The sequence below is a fragment of the Nothoprocta perdicaria genome, unplaced genomic scaffold, assembly GCF_003342845.1.
Source record: "Nothoprocta perdicaria isolate Ctin4 unplaced genomic scaffold, notPer1 scaffold_26, whole genome shotgun sequence".
Classification (NCBI taxonomy): Eukaryota; Metazoa; Chordata; class Aves; order Tinamiformes; family Tinamidae; genus Nothoprocta; species Nothoprocta perdicaria.
The window spans coordinates 3,018,584-3,032,038 of NW_020455488.1; the positions used below are offsets into that span (position 1 = coordinate 3,018,584).

At 40.0% G+C, this 13,455-nt stretch overlaps 1 protein-coding gene and 1 long non-coding RNA gene across 7 annotated transcripts in view; both read left to right on the forward strand.

Moving 5' to 3' along the window:
- Positions 1–13,455, forward strand: part of MEF2A (myocyte enhancer factor 2A) — a 44,947-nt gene that overhangs the window by 15,840 nt on the left and 15,652 nt on the right. For 2 of the 6 annotated variants that reach the window (XM_026040483.1, XM_026040482.1), the window contains exons 3-6: positions 5,764–5,895; positions 5,961–6,098; positions 8,631–8,850; positions 9,062–9,121. In XM_026040483.1, the coding sequence (XP_025896268.1) occupies positions 5,764–5,895; positions 5,961–6,098; positions 8,631–8,850; positions 9,062–9,121 (550 nt within the window). The remainder of the gene's footprint in view (positions 1–5,763; positions 5,896–5,960; positions 6,099–8,630; positions 8,851–9,061; positions 9,122–13,455) is intronic. The other 4 variants (XM_026040485.1, XM_026040488.1, XM_026040486.1 and 1 more) reach the window with 2 other exon arrangements.
- Positions 10,598–11,843, forward strand: LOC112948254. The gene is made up of 3 exons (XR_003249570.1): positions 10,598–10,626; positions 11,680–11,719; positions 11,826–11,843. It is a non-coding gene; the product is annotated as an uncharacterized LOC112948254 (long non-coding RNA).

Sequence of the window (13,455 nt, forward strand, 5' to 3'; positions counted from 1 at the left end):
AAGAAATTTGCATGTTCTCAGCCTAGTTCGCACTATACATTAAATTCACAGTGATAAACACAGGAAGGGAGCTGAACTGCCTTGAAGATGGGTGTCCCCCCACTGCTGCTTTCTGCCTCTTCATAAGAATGAAAACTGGGTGGGAGGCTTGTGCTGTGACTGCTGCATTTGTCCTCTGCTTGCCTGTATAAATATGTGAGGAGGGGAAATGTGGAGGGTGTGTGTGTGTGTGTGTGTGTGTGTGTGTGTGTGTATGTGTGGCTGTGTTGCTTTTTGTTGTAATGTAGGCCGTGAGGCTATGCTGGGCTCAAGCAGTGTAGCGGCTCACTGCTGCCAGGAAGGACGAGCCATTCCCTTCGCAGACTGTTTGCCTCCGGTGCTCAGTCCATTCACTGGTAAACAGCCTATYCCTGCCACAGTAACTGAAAGCAAATCCGGCAAAAGGACAAGCAGTAAAGACTGGCTGGGGGGATCTTCTCCGTCATTTTAGCGTAGGGGGGAAAATGGCTTCCTGCRGGATCGAGCAAAGCACCGAAGCTGGCGTAGGGGTCGAAGCCGGGGTGGTGTCATTCCTGTGGAGCAGCAGGCTGTTGTTGTCAGTCAGACTGCACCCGCGGAGGTGTCTGAGCAGTTCCCTCGCGTTGCTGCCCTTGGTGTGGGAGCTGCAGCGCACGCAGGGGAAGGAGGATTCACGGGTGAAATGGTCCCTGGGRTTCCCTGAAGGCACTGCAGGAGCTGCGAGTGTGACCTAGCCCTTTAGTAGGAACAGACCAACGTCACCAAGTAAATAAATGTCTGATTGATAGTGACAACACATTTGTCTCCTTGGTTTGGTTTGTTTGGGGTGTGTTTTTAAACAAGGGAGGGAAGGAGCTTGAACTGTAGATCTCCATAATCGTCTACATAGATGGAGTAAGACTCATAGATGAACCTAGACTGATCTTGAGATATTGTTTGGCTGAGTAGTTCTTGGTTACCCATGGATCCCCATATCAAGAATTATTTTTCTTTATTCCTCAAAGTTGACATGAGAGTCATTATTGAATCTTTAACTTTTTTCCTGGGCCAGCGCCCCAGCTTGTGCATTTTATTGGTGTAAAGCTGCAACTGTGTGATCCCTTTGCGTCKGTGATCTCCGTGGCATTTGTGTCATGTACAGCCCCGGCCTTCCGGCACGGGAGCTGAGCAAGTGCCTGATGATTGTGTCTGTGGACAAGGAGCCTTTGGAACGTGGGACAAGTGGTAGGAGTGTTTTTTCTCTCTCAGCTATTGCATGGCAGCTGTTTATTTGGTTATCCTTTGGATAATCATGAACGTTGCACAAGAGGAGTAGTGATATTTGGAAGTACTAATGGAGCTTCTTCCATTACTTCAGACTTCAGGAATACTTCCTCCTAGGGATTTATTATCACTTAGAAAGTGGTCACTCCTGCTTTGTGCTGCTTCATCTTTTCCATGCTCAGACTCCAGTAGCAGAAACAGAACTAGCTGCTATTTTTAACTGAGAAGTTAGTGTTTTCTAAAGGGAATCATTYTTCAGTCTTTGTAAAGTTTTGGAAATGTTTTTCCTCATGATTTGGGATCAAACACCAGCAAAAAATCCCATTTGGCCAGCTCCAATAGTAAGTGCAAAAATAGAACTGTTAACATGATGCRTAGTAGCACTGATAACAGCAGCCATTTCCTTTTTGTGTAATATTAGGAGACTACAAGAAACCCAACAGTGAAACCTATTTTTGAATGGACTGGCATGTTTTAGCACTCCATAGCCCTTCTCACATATGAGGGCCTCCTCCTTTTGCTTTTTAAGGCAGAAAAATATTATTTCCTGACTTGGCAAATACTATAATGAATTCTCTGTGGYTTTGGCAGCAGAGCTGGTGATGAGCCCAGATCATATCAGAAGCCTCGGTCTTTTTAGCCACACATACTGCATCGGTGCACAAGACGTGCTAAGTATGTGCGTGTATTTTTTTGTTGTTGTTTCTCTTTTAATATTAGGAACGCGTCATTTCAGACTTGGGCACAAAACTCTGCAATGAAACATCCTAGTTCCTGTAATATTACATAACTTACGTGCATCTCTGCTAGCTGTTTTGCGGAGATGATGGGCACTGGAGATGATAGGCACTGTTGTCAGTTAACTCCTTCCTTGGTAGCAGTTTTCTGTGCTGTTAGTTGAGAGTTCCTGGTTTCCAGACTCCCTGAGGACCAGTGCTCATGACAGAGCTAACTGAGTTAAACTAATTAAGTTGCCTCTTAGAAATACTTCACATACAATCAAGTGTCAGGGGAAGTTCAGGAAAATATTGGGGCTTTTGTGCTGTGTGCCTGAATTATAATAATTAAACCTTTCACGGCTAGTCTAGCCATTCTCATCCAGTGTTTTCTGAGCTCTGTCATTCCACAAGATCAGTATGAAACTAAGAGTTATAATACTTCATATCTGAGTTCTACAGAGTAGAAGAAAATTGTTGAACCCGTTGGGGCTGTGCTGTGATGTCAGGCTTACCACAACTCTCTGGGATGTTTTTGTGCAGCTCGTTTTTGTTGCTTTTTTTGCCTGATCCTTTTTGACAAGCTTTCTTACTGGCCTTGGTGGTTCTTAAACACTTGCGCTGCATTATTTTCTGATAAAAATCAGTAGTTTCACTCATCTATTAGCTAATCAAGTCAAATATCACAAGTGCAGAATCTCAGTTGCTAAAGGCACAATATAATGCATTGGCAAGCAAGTCTTGGAACAAATTTCAGTTATTTTGGACAAGTCTTCAAAGGAAGGGGAAATTAATACAGGTTAAGGCAAATGGTTATACAGTCCMTTAGATGATCTAGATTATAGGGCTCAACTTCAGAAGGTAACAACATTAAGCATCTAGTTGTAAAAACTTGAAATTTCAAGGTCTTTTCCCCTCTTGTGATAGTAAGAAGAAAAAAAAAAAAAGGCAACCCTTTGTTTTATGTATGTTAGTCTTAACTGCAAAAACTGTCTTTTCCATCTTTTACTCTTAAGAAGGCAGCTTACCTGCAACTGTACAGAAATACAGTCTTTGTGCTGCCAAAACATCATTTGGTCTCCCCAGCTTAGTTCTTTTCCTTTTTCCCTCCCCATCTAAATTCACATTATCTTCGCATTTCCTCAACCTCTGCTCTTCACGATAAGTATCTTAGAAAAAAGCCTGTAGGGAGCACGAGCTGTTTACGTTTGCTGCAGAAACAACAAGCTCTGGCTATAGAGAACAAGCAGGGTGGAGCTGGCGCTTGTTTATGGATTTGGCCTTCCTGCACGCCCGCAGCCCGATTCCCAGTGGTCCCGGCCTTCCTTGTTTTGCGCCGAGCAGGAGCCTGTTATCGTGTCCGCCTGGGCGGCTGTGAGAAACGCGCGGCCGGCCTGGCTCTCCTGGCTCTCGTAGGCCTCGCCTGGCCTTGTCAACAGATTACAGCATTCCGCCTGTCCCGCGAGCCTGCCGTGGCCGGGCTCCCCTGTTGTGCTCCCGGGCAGCGATAAAGTTTGCAGCCTTTTTATGGTCAGGGCCTCCAAGTGACACTTCGTGTTTTCGCGATAAGGAGACAGAGCTTTGGACAGCAAGCGCAGACTTATCTGTAACAGCGAGCTGCGGCTTAGGTCCCTCCACAATGACAGGAACCCCATCTGGAGTGAAGCTTTCCAGAATCTCCAACGGGAGATACTGAGGCRTTTTCCTTCCTCCTGAGTCAAAGCAGAGTTAACCCCATTGTTATTGGAATAAAAATAACTGCCTCCCTGCAGGAAGGATGCAGTTTGCTATTTAACTGAATCTATTGCTTATTTTAAAACTTGGACCCCGGAGCATTCAGATGGACCTGTGATTTTGGCAGGATTACGCATGCAGGGTTTCAGTGGTCTTTCACCCATTGAAAGGGGGCACTAATGAAGCTCCCACGTCGCAATATGTAAAATTGCTATCATGTTATAAATGAGAGAGGCGGTCTAGACAGAAGGCCTTCTGCTGTGCATTTCTTGCAAGACCTTTCCGGTAATACAGACCGCCGTGGGCGTGCTGATGCCGAACGGCGCGTACCGGCGCCGCGTGTCGGGCTTCAGCGCGCGCCGGATTGCCCAGCGTTGACGTCCTCCGTGCCGCGCTTGAGCGGAGCAGCCTGGCAGCCCAGGAGGGACCTCGCGAGCCCGATCCGCAGGCCCTTGTAAGGCCAACTCCGCACACGTGTCCAGCTGATTGGTTCAGCGGCGCCGCTGCCACCGCGACAGGTGCCYGAGGGGGCTCCACCTGTTGCCCCCCCACATGCTGACCCAGGCCTTGCATTTTTGGGGGGGTTCCAGGGAGCGGGTGGCACACGCGGCGCGAGCCAAGTAACCCGAGAAGGAATTACGGCTTCTGGTGACCTGTGATATTCAAGAATTCCAGCCTGCATAATTAGATTGTAGAGGGCCACGTAAAAGCTGCAGTAAAAGGAGGCAGTGTTTTGTGTAGATGTGTAAGCAGTAAGTAAGGTTTTGCATAATTTTTATTAGCCTAGAACTCGGAAGATAGCACTTAAAAAAAAAAAAAAAAAAAAAAGTATATTCATAGTCTAAGATAAAACTTAGATTCATTTGCCCCAGTTATTTACTTATCAGGACTTCGGTGTGTTATGGAACCATGAGCTTGCAAGCCTGTGCACGGAGTTCGGGAGTACAGGTTCCTTATGGTGCCCAGCGTGTCACCTGGTGCATTTCAAATCTTTAACGTCTCTTAAGATCAATAGAGTTCAGATTGTTAGCAGGAAAAAAAAGGCTCCTTAACCATCCTCTCTCCCTCCTCCTTGCCTTTCTAGGTCTCATTGCTGTCTAATGTCATGCTAGTGCTTACCTTTTCAATAATTCTATTGCTGTCCTTTTGAAACATTTTTCTAAAAGTTTTTATAAATGTGTCATTTCTAGATCTTGTTTTATTTTAAATGAAAGCTTGCAAAGTGAGATTTCTAAGTGTGCAGACAAGCTTTATTGCTAGGGGTGTCGATGTGAGTGCTACATCAGAAAACATGAGGGGTCCCAACAAAGTTGTCTCAAGTGAAGTGTTTTTTTTAATTAATCTTTTTAATTGCTGAAGTTTATATTTGGTAACATAAGTCATTTTAGACGGTGATTATGTCATTTTTTAAAAACTTCTATGCATTGTTTGTAATTCTTGTTATTACATATCATAGTGGAAGGACAGGAAAATCCTGCCTCTGTAAACTTGAGATCAAACATTTTACACATTAATATATAGCAATTGTTAAGTCCACTTGGACTTAAGTCCTGTTTCCCAAGGTTTATCTGTACACTCTATAAAAGAGAATAYAAAATGTGGGGTGCTAGTATTTTTACTAATAAAGATCCAGTGAAGAGGGAGATGTCTTTCAGCTACTAGTAATGGCATTAACTCCTTTGCCATAGGTTTGAATATTCTTATTGTCAATCTTATTATCAATCAGAAGTTATCAGGCAACTGAATTCCACCATCCAGAGTCTAAAACCAGTTCCGAATGGAACACTGGAAAGTTGAAATGGTTATTGATTCAGGTTACCCGAGAGATGGCACCTGGGAGAGGCTGTGTCTCTGAATAAACCTTTTCTGTTGGTATACTGTACTATTTGCAAAGATTAGGCTTGTCTGTTGAAAAATGGGGTTTGTCTGTGAAAGTTTCGTGTAGATTCAGTGGCTCTGAATGATTCGGTAGTATACAAACATATTGGCAAGTTAGGATGATTTGTATGTGAATTTTCCAATTGTATTTCAGACCTTAAGAAAGAAAGGCCTTAATGGTTGTGAGAGCCCTGATGCTGACGATTACTTTGAGCACAGTCCACTATCGGAGGACAGATTCAGCAAACTAAATGAAGATAGTGATTTTATTTTCAAGCGAGGCCCTGTAAGTACTTTTATTTTATCTCTACTTTTTATTTGTTGATCCTTTTTATTAACTTCATTATTTAGGCTCTGAACAAGAAGGAACACAGAGGGTGCGACAGCCCGGACCCTGACACTTCATATGTGCTCACGCCACATACAGAAGAAAAATATAAAAAAATTAATGAAGAGTTTGATAATATGATGCGGAATCATAAAATCGCAGTGAGTACTAAAGTATGGTTTGTGCTTTGATTACATGCATGAGAATTTTCACAGTGTTTGCTTATCACAGAGTACCGCAGGAAAGATAAGTAAGTGTAGTGGTTTAAGAAGGCAGTATGTATTTTTATGGGGGAAAATAAGATGCATATTTCATTTTGTTAAAGTACTCTTTCATCTCAAAGGGTAAGAAAGAAGTTGCATCTGTAGCTTCTCCTTTGTACTTAAAGTTTCCTCATGTAATACTTGGATTTACAAGTATTGCAGGCTCATTGTCTGATTCTGCCTAGAATGTTTTTATAGGGGCAGATCCCGTCGTGGAATTTAGCTTGTATCTTGAGGTGATAGTTCATTTACATCTTGTAACTATTTATCTGTCTGTTGATCAAGACTTTACAAAATGTAGCAAGAGGGCAAATAGAATTAGGGTAAATTTTTGATCAGATCAGTGGGATTTTCTGTACCGATGACTGGATTTGCATCTGAGGGAAAAGGAAGGTTTAGTGGAGRGTTCTCTGAAGAGAACTGCTGGGCCCTGGAGACTGGGAAGCTTTGGGATAATAGAAGTTTAAATTTCCTTTTTCTCAGAGATGTGCTTGATGGGATTATTCAAAAAATTTAGTTCTGAGTATTACAGGGGAGCTATTTTATAACAAAAATAGTAGGCCACACCTAGTTTCTTGTTTTTAACACTGCAGATCTTGTAGCAATTAGACACACACAAAAAAAAAAGTCTTGGACAGGTTAATCTGCATAAACCCTAAAGTAATAGAAGTGTGTGTCCCTGAGTAACTCCTGGGTCCTTTAAGTGGCCCTGTTGTTCAGAGCAATAGGTCTATCTCCAGAGAATTAACAGCAAACAAGCAGTCCTGACACCCAGCCTCAGTTCTTTCTGCAARTCTCATTAGTTGGATGAAGCCAATGTCTTTTGATCCTGTTTTGTTTTAAAGCTTTTAATATCTGGCATTTCTGTGCCAAGCACCTTCAGGCTTCATCTCTGTCTAATCTATATCTAAACTCTTCCTTGTTTTTCTGTGGTTTCCATGAACATCCTGAATCCCCTGTGTGGCAACCACTGCAAAAAGGAATGGTCACATTAGTTTTCATTCCGTAGTTTCCTTTTTTTACAGTTTCTAAGTTGTATCTGTAATGGTTCCATTTCCAGTACTTTTGGGTGTTGTGYAAGATGTTTCTTCTGCTCTAGTAGAATCACTACTGTCAAAGGATAGGAATGAGACACAGCACGAACAAGTCAGTCATAACCAAATGAGTACCATAGATGGGCAGGCAGACTTGATTGTAAGGCGGGGTGTGGGGAAAGCTGTCATTTAAGGGTTGTATAGTGAGCCATGTATCAAGAGATGTCCCAACTGCTGACTTCTCTGCATGGTTTTAAGCCTTCTTGTGGTATTTCAAGTTTAGTGTGAATTACTTGACAGTAGRTTGGTTGTTTGTAGTTGAACAGTTTCTTAAAGTAGTTTACCCGTGAGTGTCACTACTGCTTGCTCTTGGTTACACACTGTAAATGATTTGTTAATATTATGTCACTGTATTTCACTATTTTTTCTTCTGTCTGTACAAAATATCAATAATTATTACTAGGATTACTTGAATATGGACACTGTAATTTATGTTGTCAATAAACTCTACCAAATTTTTAACCTTAAACTGCACCTATCATGATTTTGTTTTCAGTAACTTGAGTGTTGTGAAAGAAAATAGTCCCTTTTGTGTCAGAGCTCACTACTGTCAAAGGATAGGAATGAGACAAAGGCCAAAGAAGTTAGTCATAGCCAAATGAGTACCATAGATGGGTAGGCATCTAAGCTTTTGATTCAGTAACAAACATATATACTTCAGAAAAATAGTGGCCTTTTCAATAATGCTGTAAAAATATAATTTAGAAAAATGAAATTTTCAATAATAAAAATGTAGTGATTATCTAACTGAGTTTTGTATAAATGAAGCTCAGAATAATGACAATTGAAATGATTAGATTCAAGTAACTGTCTAAAGATTATGTTTTCTTTTTAGGCTGTGGAAAAATAAAGTTTTAGAGAACAGTAGCAATATTTTAAATTTACAAGGCTATGAGAAGAAAATGCTATTACTAACGTTTTCTTTTGTCTTAACTGTTTTATAATGTGCATGTTGATGCTTTGAAGATGCAATGGTTCATTGATTTGTAAATATGCTTATTTTGTAATGTGAATTAACTGATAAATTTATATTTCTGATTTAGCAAATTAATATGAACATTTTCAATTTTTGTGTGCCAACTGTCGTCAGTATTTTTCAAGCTTATAAGTATTTTTTCTGAAATTGTACACTTAAGTTCACAAAACCAGGCTATACGACAAATGGGTGCTTTATTGTGTACCTGGTGACACAGAGGTTCAAAACTAACATAATTAACTCTTACCCGAGTAAATCTTTTCAAAATATAAAAGTGTATTTTTACAGTGTGCTATTTCTGTAAAAACAGTTAACACTAACACTGCTGTCTTGTATMTGTTTCTGCCTCCTCTCCTGCAGCCTGGCTTGCCTGCGCAGAACTTCTCGATGTCAGTTACAGTTCCAGTCTCCAATCCCAACACTTTAACCTACAGTAATCCAGGGAGCTCTCTTGTATCCCCATCTCTGGCCGCCAGCTCGTCGTTGACGGACACGACCATGCTGTCCCCACCGCAGACCACGCTGCATCGGAACGTGTCACCCGGGGCTCCCCAGAGACCACCGAGCACTGGCAACGCAGGTAGGACTTCAGAACTGCCATCCTTCTGCCTTTTTACCTTCCCTTTACACTCTTTTGAATGCATCTTATACTTTGTTTTCATTCAAAACCAAAATAATAGCAACAACAAAACTTTTAATGGTATTTTTTAACGTATATAATCTTGAAATATGAAACATATGTACACTAATGAACATTATTTAGTTTAATCGTATGGCTTTTCAATTATTAGGTGGAATGCTGGGAACAACTGACCTTGCAGTGCCAAATGGAGCTGGTACCAGTCCAGTTGGTAAGTGCTGTGTTGTCTTTTGTTGAACAATAGTGATTATGGTTTGTACTCTCATTTAAAAGTGATTGTTGAATCTTTTCAAAAATGGGCTCATGGGAGAAAAAGATAATAATGTTTTGTGTTTTCTTGCCTTTTTTGGTTTTTGTTGCTGCTTGAGTCTAGCAAACTCTTATCAGATATTTAACTTCTGCCATGCCTGTTTCACTTGAGTAATATTTGCGTTTTTATTGTTACTGTTTTCAGTAACTTGTTGCTTTTGAGTTTGTGTTTCTCTAAAAATATCACTTTTTGTGATGTTTTGCTTGCCAAATTTATTAATTTGTATAAAATTCACTGCACTTAATCATTACACTAAAGACAACTGAGTTAGGTTTTCAAACATGTCTGTCCTCAGATCTGAATTTGTGGTACTGCTTATGGTGCAGTCAAAACGAAATGGAGAAAATACAGGCTATGTAGTTTGAATAGCCATGTGCATCTCACTAATTGATTTCTGGAAGTTAGAGTGAAAGGAATAATGCTTGGAAGGCAATATCTAGATGCACTGTTAATTTCGAAAGCTGGTCAGCATTTCACTCAAATTAGGGGCTTGCAACAAAAAAAAACTCACAGTCTTTTCTTGGCCTCCAGTGAGCAGTTCCCATTTTTTTTTTTCAATTAAATAATATTTTGTCTCATCTATACCAAATTATTCAGAGAGGAGGCAGCCCCTTGGATTTATCATATCACAGAAGGACCAACTGACACTGTCAACCCGTCTCCTTTAGTTGTCTTTCATCTCTTGAGATGTCTTGGCAACTAAAGATGAATTTTAGAAATGCACGTAGCTCTCCTCAGCCTGTGTCTATAGCAAGGAATTAGAGAAACAATTGCTGGCCATTTGGAATTTGATCATGTAATGGGACAGCTGGGGAAAAAGCTCTTTTGCAAGTAAACTCCAAGTTGATGGAGTTTATGAATAAAAAATGCTGTAACTAGGAGCCTTCAAGCACCGAGTTGACTCTATCCACTCAGACTATGTGCAGAAAAGATGTTGAATATTAATGTGTGGCTTTCATTAGGTAAGCAATATTTTAAATGGAAGAAACTTCCTCAGTGAGGGGGAGGGAAAACAGATGAGTATTTTTAGAAACTCTGAAGGTCATATATTGATTTCTATAGTATTTCCAAAGTCAGATTATGTAAGTTTATTATCAGAGCATTTCAGGCCTTTTCAAAATCAGGTGGTAATAACAGCAATCTCAGGTTTAAGAATCCTTCTATTAATAAGCAAAGAAAACACTTGCTCATGTGTTATTTCTTGAGTGCTATAGAAGATTGACCTATAGAAAAACCCAGTTGCAGCAGTTTGGTGAACATGTTTAATGAGGGAAAATATTTTCCTGCTCTTAATTTATTAATAGCTTATATGAAAAGTCAAAATGCATTTCTTATCTCTTACTTTCCAGATCATACCCAAAACGCTATACTTGTACCCGCTCATTTCTGCAAAGATTTGCATTTAGGTAACAGTTTTGGCTATATGAGTACAGAGTGGAAGATTTAGAAGTAGTACCTTAAGCAAAATCACCTACATAGTTAACACCAAAGTTTCACTTTCTGCTAGAATATGGCAGCTCTGCTTTTAAATATGGTCAGGTTCAGGTGCTTCTCAATTGTGTCCAAGCAACAGCAAGAACCTGCACATAGCTAAACTGAGTAAATCTGCAAACCTGGCAATTCAAGCTTGGCTGAAGTGAGTATGTCAGGTTGTTAATGTCTGCAGAAAGCAATGTTTATAGGCACATTTATTATAGAATTTACTTGGAACTTTTTTTTCTTTTTTAGCTCCTTTTTAAAAAAAAAAAATTCTCAAGAACGATGAATTCTCATGCAGATAGAGTTGTGAAGTGTCAAGTGTTTATTTTGCAGCTCAATTTATAGGAGAAGTGTCAAAGATAGAGATGGAGTACTTGCAATCTAGAGGTATAAATACATGTATTCACAGAGATTCTGCTTTATACAAAGGGGAAAAAAAACCCCAGGAATTACTAAGTTTTGAGCGTTTTCTTCCTTTTCATTAGAAGACGTACGCCTTTAAGTAAAAAATGAGTAAGGTTATCTTGTGTAGTTGAGATGTACCAGCAAAGATAATGCAAAAAAAGCTCATTTTTAGTACATGTGTTTTTCCTACATCTTATGTAATTTGATTGGAATCAATATGGCTTGCTTTAACATTCAATCTGCCAACTGAATATTTTTCTGTTGAAAATAATTTCTAATGAGCAAAAATGTTTGTGCGTTGTGCCGAAGATTGTAGGTAGCTTTTAATGTCTAGGGTAGAAAACTGCAATCATTTTGTAAAAACTTGGAGCTTATTTCACATGCAGCTGTCATAAGTCTGAAAAATTGTTTTTATTTTATAGTATTTTTCAAATTTTAACACATCACTTAAAAGCATCCACCAAATGTTTTTCATTTGGCTGGTATATCAGCTTTGATAAGCATTTGAAATATCCTGCATTATGGCTTACTGCCTTTGCTCCTGAGCTAATTCACTTTTTCTATTAATTAATTAGATATTTTAGAACTAGAATTTTCCTCATGCTGTTGCCCATGGTAAGTGTTAAACTCTACTTAATTTGTGATTGGCATGTAATATCCTTCAGGATACTCACCTACCCCAGCACACGTGCAATTTACTGTTTGTTATCCATACCACCAGGCTCTGAATATGTTTCAGTTACTGCTTTCAAAAGACTGTAGTTAGCCAAAATGTGGTTTCACCTGCTCACGATATCCGCGTATGAGGGAGCACTGCTGTGACTTTGAACAGAAAGGACACTGACTGAACCAGTCGCCTTCAACTGTGTTGTGAAGAGCTCTGCTTCACTATGTTCCAGAAGATTGGACACTACAGCTTAGTTTCCCAGAGGTTTTCAGTGAAGGGCCCTGTTAGTGRAATCCTACCATCCTAAGGGACACTGGGTTTGGAAAAGCTTAAAAGCTCTGCCACTGGTTTGTCCAACTTCTACTTCCTCTTCCACACCTTTCACTTACGATTTAAAACTAGAGTCATGTAAAGTAGCTGGGTTGCAAATTAGAATTATGGTCTTCCTGTGAAGGCTGCACRAAAGCCATAACCCTGATACCTTTAAACTGTGGCGAGTTCCCAAAGTTCTTGTCAGTCCTCGGTGATTTTGAAGGGGTTGTTGCAACTGGAAGTCCTTATGATCTTGCAAGGACGCGGTATTATCTGTCTATACCTATCTTAGTAAAGTTGCTCTTCCAGTCAGTTATGCAGTTTGTGGAGCCAGTTTATCTTCTGGGAAATTATCTTTCCTCTTGTAATTTTACCATCAAGGAGAATAAATAAAGACTTCTTGAGCACTGAGTTTCTCCATTCCTGGGTCATGTCCGCTCTAAAGTCTTTGCTAAGGTTCAAATTTGGAGAACATGAAGTAACTTTAGGATATTTTTGTTTGTGTTTTTTTTTTTTTTTTGGAATAGAAGTGTTTCAACAACTTTGTCTACTGAGCTAGATCCCTACTAAGAACATACAAGCACTGGATCTAGAGCATCTGTGACCTTTTATTATGGTACCCTGATCTCAGGAAGGATTATGCAGGGATGCGATTAACAGTTGTCATTCAACTGTAAGCCGCTTTGTGTATTGGTGGTAAGGAAGTGAAATAGGGTCTGTAAAAGACCATCCCCATTCAGGTTTGTTTTATCTTGAGGGATATGAGCTTGTCTCATTTTGTTTGATTTTCTTCCCATATAAGAAGATAAAATAATCTTTCAGCTTGGTCTTTCCCAAATCTAAGTCAGGTGCCTGATATGCTACAACCCTTAAGTTAGGACACCAGAGACCTTCAATAATAGAAAATTTCTGTGCATTTCTTTCCATTCATGTTATTTCAYTTATGAACTTGGCCTAATGAGAAGTGGTCTATTAACTCTGAAAACCCTACTTCTTAGAGCAGTTTTGCTTGAAAGTGGAGTGATGTTATCAAACATTTGCTTAAGCAATAGACTCTCTTCTTACTGAGCTGCTCTGACTCTCATATTCACTGATCTATCATCTGCATCAGATAAACAGCCTAGCACCCTTGGTGTAAAGGAGTGTCTTAGGAAAGCAGCTGTAATCCTTGARTATGTTCCTACTTCTAGTTATGAGTTTCTGCTGGTACTTACAGCCTGYTGTAATTCATTGGCCACGTTAGTATCTGCCACAGGTAGTCTTACACAAGCCAGAGCTTCTCACTTCTGTGCCTGTACTACAGGGGATTTGACTTAACGGATATATGTTCAAGTGATGCTAAATGCAGTGGACAACAGTCCTTGCTCTRTAA